The sequence below is a fragment of the Odontesthes bonariensis genome, chromosome 19 (assembly GCF_027942865.1).
Source record: "Odontesthes bonariensis isolate fOdoBon6 chromosome 19, fOdoBon6.hap1, whole genome shotgun sequence".
Lineage (NCBI taxonomy): Eukaryota > Metazoa > Chordata > Actinopteri > Atheriniformes > Atherinopsidae > Odontesthes > Odontesthes bonariensis.
In genome coordinates, this window is record NC_134524.1 from 15,265,231 (window position 1) to 15,276,255 (window position 11,025).

General features: G+C 39.9%; 1 protein-coding gene across 1 annotated transcript; it reads right to left on the reverse strand.

Moving 5' to 3' along the window:
- Positions 1–5,334, reverse strand: LOC142368991 (amino acid transporter heavy chain SLC3A2-like). Its single transcript, XM_075451210.1, has 11 exons — positions 5,224–5,334; positions 4,076–4,280; positions 3,781–3,965; positions 2,843–3,016; positions 2,592–2,683; positions 2,290–2,426; positions 1,570–1,679; positions 1,258–1,451; positions 1,091–1,153; positions 767–986; positions 1–657 (listed from the first exon to the last, which is right to left on the reverse strand). Exons 2-11 carry the CDS (start codon positions 4,270–4,272, stop codon positions 518–520), a joined length of 1,512 nt encoding a protein of 503 aa, XP_075307325.1. The 5' UTR covers positions 4,273–4,280; positions 5,224–5,334; the 3' UTR covers positions 1–517.
- Between the last annotated feature and the right edge of the window lie 5,691 nt (positions 5,335–11,025).

Here is an 11,025-nt window from a genome sequence, read left to right on the forward strand (position 1 = left end):
GTCAGTACAGACTGGTTTATTCACTTTCAGCTCAGTATTCTTGACAAGCTTGGGTCACACATGTTCAAAGTTGAATTTTTTTTCCCCCACGTTTGCATTTCACTGGAAATAAAAACAAAAAGAAATCCACTGGTGAAACAGTCACTAAAACACTGTCTTTTTTAAAAAAAAAAAAAAAAAAAAGACTGATAAAAGAAAACAGGACTGTTAAGGAATGCCCAAAGAACAATGGAATGTCTTTCAAACGTTTAGACTTTGAAAAGTCAACAATAAAAGAAGAGAAAAACTCATCTGATGAGTGCAGATCTAAAGTGACTGCATCTTTTCTTGCACCAAAAACAAGGTTAGAAAAATTAGAAGATAAAAATAAAAAGACACGAGCCAACTTTCTGTACCCAGTTAATGTTGTGTTACTACATTAATTCATCTTTTAAATATGTGATCTTAATCCTGATGGTAAGGACTAAATTGAGCATCTTCCAGAGAACAAATCTAATCTTATGGTTTGGCGCCACCTTTAGCTCATAAAGGGAAACAGCAGGAGGACCGCTTGTCCAGGTCCTAGAGTGAGGCTGTCTAGGCTGATGGATGACTCCTCCACCAGGTTTTCATCTGTTGATGACTTCACCTTCGCCGTCTCTGGCAGCTCTACTCCCTCTGTAGGAACAAAGTTTATCATGTTACACGAAGAGCAGAACACAAGCACCATGTTGTTCACTTTACATGTGGCACAATAACTCAATTTTTCTGTCAAACTGCAACTTGCCTGTAGGTTTCAGTGAGAGTTTCAGCGTCTCGGCTTTGTCTCCCCAGTTGACAGCTGTTATGTACCTGTCACTCTGGTCCCATAAACGCAGGAAAGCGAGGGATGAGGGAGAGGAGTAAAGAGAGTAGTAGTCGCCGTGAAGGAGGGAGCGCTCTTTGCCTCGCAGGTCACTGAGGGATCTGAACCACTTTCTCACAGCAGCATGCTCTGTACGATTACCCTGCAAATGTGAGGAGCAAGTAATTTTATGACTGACTGTGAATGCAAACATTTGTTGCAAAAGGTTCCCAACTCCACATCGCAAGTTTGAGTGAACACACTTACCTCAGCAGCCTCTTTGGAAGGTTCCTTCTCTACATCCCAAACCATTTTTGGTGATTCTGCACCCTGGGGGAGTGAAAAACAAAAATATAAGGTTACATCGTGTAAAAGATGAACAGCTGTTGAAACATTTACTTTTTTCTTCTTTTTTTTTTATTTAAATAGCTTACTTCTGCCTCAAGACCAATTTCATCTCCATAGGTAAATACTGGTGTTCCAGGCATGGTGAACAGCAGAAGCTGGTAGAGACGAATCAGGCCCGAAGCCTGCTTAGACAAATGAGCCCGGTTGCTGGCACCGAGTCCCCAGGCCATACTTCTCTGCTGAGAATGAAGGGTGTCCATGTCCCTGATGCGCTCCACACCTGCATAGCAGCAAATCAAATAATCCAAACTCAACAACCAGTGGTGGCAACAAACAGATTTTTTTTAATAGACGCAATTGTAAAAGTATGGCAGGACGAACTGGACACTCCAGCCTACCTTCGTTTTTGCTGCTGAGCAGGTCAGACAGGACTAGATCAACACCAGAGGAATTGACCAGCTGAGACACTTCTGGTGCCGAAATATTTTCAACCACACCCATCAGAGCCCTGTGGGAGAGAGCAGGGTCAAGTCAGTCACTTCACAGCAAGGGAACAGGGAGGAAAATGTGTTACACCACAGAGATCAGTTTCAGCCAGTTGAAAATTCAAGATTAAGTTCTATCAGAGCATATATTATAAGTCTAACTGGATAATACACAATGCTGGAATCAGATTTTAAAAAGTTGTCATACAAAAAAACCACCCGCAGGGTGTCGCTTTTTCAGGACTGTGAAGCCAGGACAGGCCTGTGGTTCCCTTTCCAGCTGACCTGCCTTCACAAAACCCCACACACTGGAATGTCTTTGATCTCCACGCTCCCAAGGAAGCAGTCCTGTCAGTTTTCATTTTACGGATGCTTTGGAAAATCTACTTTCCAAGAAAAACAAGCTCTACAACTTCAAAGCTTAAAATCAGTTTTTTTTTTGTTGTTTTAAAAAAAAAAAAAAAAAAAAAAAAAGGAACTTCACTTGCAGCCACAAAATGTCAAATTGAGATTCCTATGGGTAATCAGTGATGCATCTCACTATCTGTAGGTATTCAAATTTTATTCAAAAGTTTTGAGGGTGAAAATCCTCAACACAACCACAGGAAGTCAGAAAATGGTAACCACATTTACCTCGGTCTGGTTTGCTCAGTGCGGTTGCCCTGGACAGCTTCCCGCAGTTTTGACCAATTGGCCAACTCGGAGGCAAACGACAGGTCAGACACTTTGATGCCATCCACACCCAAATTCAGCCAGTACACTGCTGCAGCCTGGAAGAGAGCATGAGCACTTCAGTTACAGCATTAAGACTAGTTCACGAATGCATTCAGAGAAAGGACAACAGCACGTGATTATTGTAGCCATTTCAAGCTTTTTTTTGTTTGTTTTAACGTGGGTAAAATAATGATGATGTTTATTAATGTACAATTATCTACCTGGACTTTCTCTATAATCTCGTCATCATTGATACCGAACCATGGATTAGTTCCCAGGAAGTTTGGAGTCAGGTCAAGCACCACAGAAATGCCTGTGGGAAAGAGGAGAGAAAGACTTGCTTACATCTCATGTTGAGCAGGAGCAGAGAAGCTCTGGTGTTTCAAACTATAAATAAGTCCCGCACGTGCAATTCATAAGGTCTGAGCCTATATAAAGGCGGGAAGCTGATCTCATGTTTAAAATAACCCACCCTTCTTGTGTGCTTTTCCCATCAAAGCTTCCAGAGTTTGCTTTGAGCCAAAAGTTGGGTTGATTTCTTTAAGATTAAGACTGCTTGGTTGGTCAGCCTGGACAGTGTGAAAAGGACCGAGAACCAGGGCTTTCACCTTCAGCTGAGACATGTCATCCAACTTTGCCTCAACACCTAGTAAAGAAACAATAAATTAATGAAGGGCAGAGACAGAAGAAGGAAATGATATACAAGTGTGAATTTCACATCAGACAAAAGCAAACTAGAACTGATGTGTGAAATGTAGCAGGGTCTGAGGGTTAATGGATAGAGGGCGAAGGGCTGGGAAGACATGCTTTAGGTTACAGCAAAGCATAAAACAAGTACGGGGGTGAGTGCTCTTCACTTTTAGGCAAGTATTGCCTTAAGGCTGAAGCACGTGAAGGATCCTATCCACACCCTCTGGTGGCCATTTGAGCTCTTAGCACAAGTAGGTCATTTATGTGAAGACAATGCCAAGTCACGTGCTGTATTTGGAGCGCTTCCAAAAACCTGTTGGAAACCTAAGTGCCCCCTACCAATTAGATTTAGGAAAGGACATTCCGTCCTTCCTACTTGTCTCTAAAAGCACTGACTGTAGCAACAGGGAAAAATAAAAGTTAAATACTAGTAACCTGAATAGTAAGAGCTCAACTGAACCTTAAACCCATATGAGATATGAAAGAAATGACTCGTACATTCCTATGTCCTCTTGGCCTTCGGTCGTTCTGTGCTGGCCTAGTCAGCAGTTTGCTATCAAAGTAGCTGATGCAGGCCATGCAGAGCCAAGGCAACCCAAGACTGTCACAGGACCTCTCAAATGTGAATCAGTGTGAGCCAAATAAGAGGAATAAGAACGATATAGTCACTACAAAAAGGGATATGTGCTGTATTCATTCTTAAGCTAAAATACACTTTACCTTCCATTCCTCCAGAAAAGGCCTCAAGGTCAGAGATCTGGTAGATGGGTCCTTCATTCCACCAGTTCATTTCAGGGATGGGTTTGCAACGTGGGGCCTGGACTATAATCACAATGGCTCCAGCCAGCATGCCGACCCAGCCCAACCAAAACAGGACAAGTAGCACCCAGCGGGTTCGCACCCATCTATACAAACAAAATTAGTACAGGGTTTGGAATTTTTTTTGTCTTATCCTAATTTCTAATCCACACCCAAAAACAGACACCATATTTGTAGAACGGTTGTTAGCCCTTACCCTGGAGTGCCAGCGACCTTCATCAGCTCCTCTTTGGAGAGGCCAGTGAATGCGACCTCATCTTCAGGGACCTTCAGCTTGACGCTGCCATTCTTCTCACCACCCGCAGCCTGGCCGTCACCCGTCATGGGCTGCTTCTCAGGGTCCAGCTCATTGAGCTTCACTTCCTCCATGTCGATCTCTGTGTCCTTATTCATGTTTCGATCTGATTTTATAAGGACAAACAAGAGAAAAACATTAACTAAGGGTCAGGAAGGGCAACATAAAATATTTTAAAAGAAGAAGAAAAAAATAAAATAATAATAATAATAATAATAATAATAGAGTGGAAACCTGACCAGAGTTCTGGCCCACGGAACTCGGACAAATTTTGAGTCTAGCATTGTTACATACATCAACGCCTGAATATGAAGGGTTGTTGTCGTTGATGAAACCTAGCAACTGCCCATTTTTAAGTTTAACTGACGGTTATCTTAAAGTCTGAATTTTGACAGGAAGTTCTTTAAATTAAGAAAACATCTTCTGAATTAACTTCAGCTACGTTGTAGTGCGTGTAGTTTGGTTATGGTGATACACGTCATCAAATGTACGTTTTAACAGCCGCTATGAAGCAGCTTTACAAAAATTAGCGGAAATGTATTCGCAACTTTCACAATAAGAATGCAACAGATTTATTAAAAACCAAAAACCGCTTTTCTTATGTTGGGATTCTTACGAGGATAAACTTAGTCTTAATTATGCCTCGCTTCATGGCCAGTCTCAGCACAACTTTTTTTCTCCTTTTACAGACAATGGTATTTGTTCTACCGGAAGTAACAGTCAACCGGCATTTTCTGTTCTGGCTCATCTTAATATCAAACAAACAAACGAAAGAACTACAGAAACTGTAAAACCTGTTCGAACTTTGTAGAAGTGAATCCAGTTTTTTTTTAAATAATTTGACACGACCAACAATCCTAAACAACAGCCCGACATCGTGTAATTTGTCTTATTCAAAGATGATGAAATCGAGACCATCACTACGTCATGTTGCGCGTGCTGTTCACAAGCTTCCCTGTCTCCGCGTGACTCTGTAATATTAAACAATTTCCAGCTAACCTGATAGATGCTCTGTAACAGCAGACTTAATTTAGTAAATTCAGGCTTACCTGTTAAATATGATGTATAATCCTTCCGATTTTATTGCGCGCGTGTGTGGGTTTTATATCTCTTGGTCGGTACTAATCTGTCGGAAAGGCGCTGAGTGTGTATTTGTAGCTTACCGGTATCCCCGCCTACAAAAAAAAGAACCAATCATGTTTCTCTCCTTTTTTTTAATCTCTTCCAAGAAAGCACAAACGGACAAACAAATATTAAATTACAAACGATTATTCGAAGAAGAATATAATTAGCTTTAAATGTATGAACGCAAAGTTGTATTCATATGATCAGTGCAGAAGTTATTTGTTGTTCTCCTTCCCAAACCCTCACATTTGAATAAGTGTTTGGGAACAAACTGTACAGAACATGGCGTTTACATTGTCTGACTTGCAACACTACAAATTTTGGTGAAAACAGTTAAGTAAAAATGCAGAAATCAGTTAAATGATGCAAAATCTTCTTGAAGATAATGTTATCAATTTCAAGCTAACTGATTTAATGATTACATAGTGATCCTTGAAAGGCTTTAAACCTTCCCCACATAGAAATTGCTTCTCTGTTCCTCACTGATCTAATCTAACCCTGACAATCTATCCAAAACCTCCCACTGTTCTGCTTTTCAAGACCTTATTTGCTCCACCTTTTCTTTGATTAAAAGGTAATAACCATTCACTAAGATGCAAGACATGGTCACACTTTAGCCATAATTGAACTTGGATGGTTTTAAGGTTTTCTCTCCTTCTCTTGATAAAGTTTAAGAGCAGCAGTAGACGTTCCTCTGTAAGGGTATAAAATAAGATGTCAGTTCTCATTGTAAAAAAAAACCTTTTGCCCATGATTTTGCTGCTGTTTATTTTCATGGGAAAATCTGTTGAGGCCATATTGTAGTGATGTGATTTATAGTAGATCACAGACAATGTTGGTGATCTAATGTGAAAAGCAACATCCCCCTGTCACTGTTTGTGCTCCAAAGCATTTCCCAGCTGCTGTTAGTCTTCATAGAGTTACAGTAACAGCAGGCCTTTTAGAAAAACAGCAACACAATCCCAGTATAAAACAAACAATATGCGGTTTGCACTTAGCTGAACACTGTCAGGCTGAATGCTTGGATTTACGGTAAGATCTGTTTAAAATATCATTATTCTTGGGAGTTTTTCTTTGTTTCAGTGTTATCAGTGACAGCTTTCGAATGGTAAGGTATACCTTTCCTGATTGCATCTGCTGGCTCACAGAGTTTCTCATGAAAAAAAGCAATAGGCAATGATTAAAGGTTTTCATGATTAAAAGCAGAATGATATCAGTGATGTCCCTGCTCTTTAATTTCAATAGTATCTTGTTGTTGCCTCTGACTTCCCAACATTTATACATTTACAGTATATCTGTATCTTGTACCTTACCAGTCAACCTATTGTCTTTTTCTCTCTCTTACATGACATGTTAACATTTTTATGTAGTGGCAGAAACTGCAGGAACAGGCCCCACCACTTTACTTCCATGTGACTGTATCAATGCAAGTGAGTGCTTGCCCTGTGCACATGTTTTTGTTCAGCTTTAATTTAGAGTAAAACTAAATGTTCATATTTTGTTTAATTCTGAGTGATTGCATAAACTGCTCTGACAGCATTTTAATCATAGTTAGTTTGGTTACAGTAATAATGTATTAACGGTAATAATTTAATGAATGTTCTGAAGGTAACTTTTTGTTCTTACCACACAGAATATGAAAAACTGTAGATTTATCTGTTGTTCAAGATTTAGGTTACTCTTGCTACATTCACAATGACTTCTATTATCTGTCTGTATTTGGGTCTTGGCTAAATCCTAAGCAGAAGCAGACCCATTTGCAGCTGTGTGCCTATTTTTGAAAAAGAGACATTACAACCTTCCATAACCTAAAGTTGTCTCAACATGATGCCTCTGTTTCAGAAATGTATGGCTTGAAACAGAACAAATTACACTTGATGATGACCATTTACCATTTATGTATTTCCAAGAAGAAAGTATGGGTGTTGTGTACATTTTGCAGCTGTGCTTCTTTGTTGAGACGTCAACAAAACTGTGTGAACACACGTGCTTATGAACCTCTCTGTCTTCACTGTACACAAACCCCCGAGACGCCATCTGGTTCTCTTGCTATCTCAGCCTGTTGCTCACGTGCGTGCAGAGTCAGGTTGTCACAAGGCTGTTGAGTGCTGACTGGAGTAAACACTGATCCGTGGGTGATAGCCGAGAGGGAAATACTATGGCGACTCTCTGTTTCTCTACCATTCACCACCCTTTCTCTATTTTCCTCATATTTCCCGCACTGGCGTTGAAGGGACAGAAGTTTGGGAAAAACAGGGAAAGATGAAGACGGAGGGAGGAGTGGCCACATTCGGAATCAAGAGTAAGATGGAGGGAGGAGTTAGTGAAATGAGGGGAAAGGGCAAACAGAGAGTCAGGAAGAAGCAGGGATATGTAAACATGTTTGTGAGTTGAGGGTGGAACAAAAAATTTGCAGTTATTAATGGCAACACAGCCCTGAGCTATAGCAACTGTATATGTGCCTCCCCCTGTTGTCTCAACCCTGCAGAGTCTTCATGTCAGATACAACCAGTTCTTACGGGACAAACTAAAAAAACATGCAAGCAGCAATTTACACCTTGTGAAACTGAATCAGTTGTTTAGGATGAGCAACAAATTTACTGACAAGCTATGAGGAGAGATTCATGGAAGAAGCTGGTTAACAAATCCTCCTCCTACCTTTTCTATTGTGCAGATTCTGATGATTCTTTCAGCCTTCGGCAGGAGAGGAGATTAGTCTGCAAGCCTGCATACCTACTTTCACCGAGGAAAGGAGGGAAAAACAGCTGTCTTTTCTTTACATTACACTACAGTTGTAGTTCAGGGTCACAGTTTCACAGACACTTGCTGCAGTAACAGAAAAACTGTGCTGAGTGAACATATTCAAGTAGGTTTGAACAAGTGAAACAAAACTGGGAGCTCAGTCTCACATAAATAAGTCATATGACTGTCCACATATCCGAAATGTAGTAGTGTCACAATAAAGGAGATGGAATTGTGGTATAGTAAGGTTTTTTACTGCTTGTTGTTTTGTATTGGGCAAAAGCTTAAACACATGATTCCATCTCTAACCATAACCATGTATTGTTGCATGCCTCCATCTAACCAACTGGGAATCACAGAAAAGTAGAAAAAGGTGAAAAGTTGTTAGACAGTATAGGATTTGTTGTCCATAGAAACAGGGTAACGTAACCATCTACCTCGTCATGCCTCCTTTTAAGGGATGTTGCAAATGCAAAACCAAACTTGAGACAGGTTCATGTATGCAAAAAATAAGCATGTTACAATTTACAAAGGAAAACATAGGCGTGTAATTATTGTTGAGATTTTAAAATGAAGTAGATTTACTATTTCTGAAGATGCCTTATCGTCTCACATAAAGCAAAAGGTAGGCACTCTGTGACTCTGAAAGGAAGATGAAGGCATTCACTAATTTTGGAGCCCAGAAAGTGTCATTTACAATCTTTGAGCCGTCATTGGCAAACTGTCAGGTTTCGTGTGAAACTGCACTGAAACTGAGGAAGTGAAAAGTGTAATGCACAAACAATTTATTTCAAGCCAAGTCCACAGAGTGGACGGTAGTAACACAAAGTTTAGGCTGTGCTTTAAATGCACTTTAGAAGTACTGAGAGGTATGCACTCACACACCAATGCACATACACACTGAGACACAATAGTTTCATGTCTGATCCTCTGTGAGAGAGTTTATTTTGTCAGACGGCGTTCGCTTGATGAAAAAGAGGAAGAAAAAAAAAAAAGATCAGCGCGGCAGAGGAAAGCAGACCTGGACCGGTTCAGACCAGTTTTGCTAAGGACTCATGCTTTCATGTCATTGTTTCAGGCTCCCTGCAATGTGCTCTCACAGAATGAACAATCGAACCTCGGGGAAGCAGTGCTTTGATATCATCTAAAAAGGGAATAATGCTCAGGTGTCCATTTATTGATTTGTTCAGCTTTTCAACAAGTTGGAACATATTTTCCTGGCAGATGTCGAGTCAATAGAACATGTAGACAACATGTCATCTTGTGTAGAATAGTGGGAAAATAAAAGATCACTATGGTTGTTGATAATTTTACAAGAATTTACAGAGAAAAATGGGAGTGAAGCATTTTATGAGTGCATGCAATAAAAAATAAAAGTCTTATTGAGTGCGCTTGGACTTTGAGTCATACTGTGTAATTCTTCACGTTATGTACCACTGATAGCATTTGTACATCGTAGGTATACATTAACCTGTAGTGATAACTTATATTGCACACACCTTGCCTTGCTTGTTGTACATTTTCATAACTTTTCTCCGAATCACTTTCCTTCTACATTTGTTTCTGTTTTTAAAGTATTTACCTCTCCAAATTTTTACTCTATGTGTTCCCATCTTTCTTAATGAGAATGAAGGTTGGGTCTGTTCAAAATGGGAAGCTTCCATCTCAAACTATTTGATTTGGCAGAGCTAATATGGAAAAAGCAAACATTTTCTCAATAAAAAATTGCCAAACGCATATCAAAGAATTGCTGAATATGAATGCTTATAGATGTGGGATACACTGCAGAATACAACTTTGCACACATTGCTGTTAATCTTAAACACTTTTGTTAACATGCATGAGATCAGCTTGCATTATTCCTTTACTGTAGTTCACATTTCTCCTCTCACTCTCAGATTTTATTTCTCTCCTCACTCTTTTAGCTTTCTTCCCTTCTCTGAGCCCCATTTCCCCAACTACTCCCACCTCCCTCTGCCAGCACGGAACAATGGCTGGACATTATGTAAGACTGTGTTTTGCCTGTGAGGGGAATGTAGAATAGAGTCCTTCAGTGATAAACTATTGTGCCCTGACACCACAAAGGAGATCAGAGTGGTGCAGCGGAAGTGTGCTGGGCCCATAACCCAGACGTGAATGGATCAAAACCATCCTCTGCTATTTTCATCACAATTCACATAACATATGTCTTTGTGCTGACATTAAGGAAGAAGTAACATGGATTTGAACATTGTAACCTGAGCACAGTCAGTCTGTAATATCTCCCAGAGCTTGTTAGAGTTTCACTGGTAATACCAAACCAGACATGATGGCAACCATAGATTAAATATTTACCTCATTTGTGTTTGTAACACATTTTCCCTTCCATTTAACAGGCAATTACCGGACAGGACAGCAGCCCTAGGGTTGATGAACACTAGCCTTTGAGCTGCAGCCGCTTTGAGATAAACTAATACTCATATGCCTTGAAGCAGCTTTGATTACATAGCATTTAACACTAATTTAAAGATCGTCTGAGTATTTTCATGATCACGCTTTCCTTATGAATCTGTGACTTTGAAAAAGTCAAAATCAAATTGATCATGTATAGTCCTCTGGCTTTACCATAGAGACATGCTGGAAAGTAGATAAGAGCTTTGGAGGTGCCATTACACAATATGTACAGCTGCAACTCCCTCAGCAATCCACTTATGTCTGCTGCTGCTCATTTAGTTCTACTGTCTGATACAGAGTACGTTAGAGATTTCTAGGAGTCTAAACACAGATTTTCTGTGGCCGTACAAGAAACAAGAAATTAATAAATTAAAACTTGAAACTCTTTATTTCTTTTTCAACCTGCTTTACTTTGCAATACCTGACTTTATAACCCCCCCTAGAGGGTCTTTACTCTCACTACATTTCTAAAACAGGAAAAGGCATCTTATAACATATTTAAAAGCATCCTTTGTATCTAATCTTGATTTTTTTAATTCATAATAAAATTC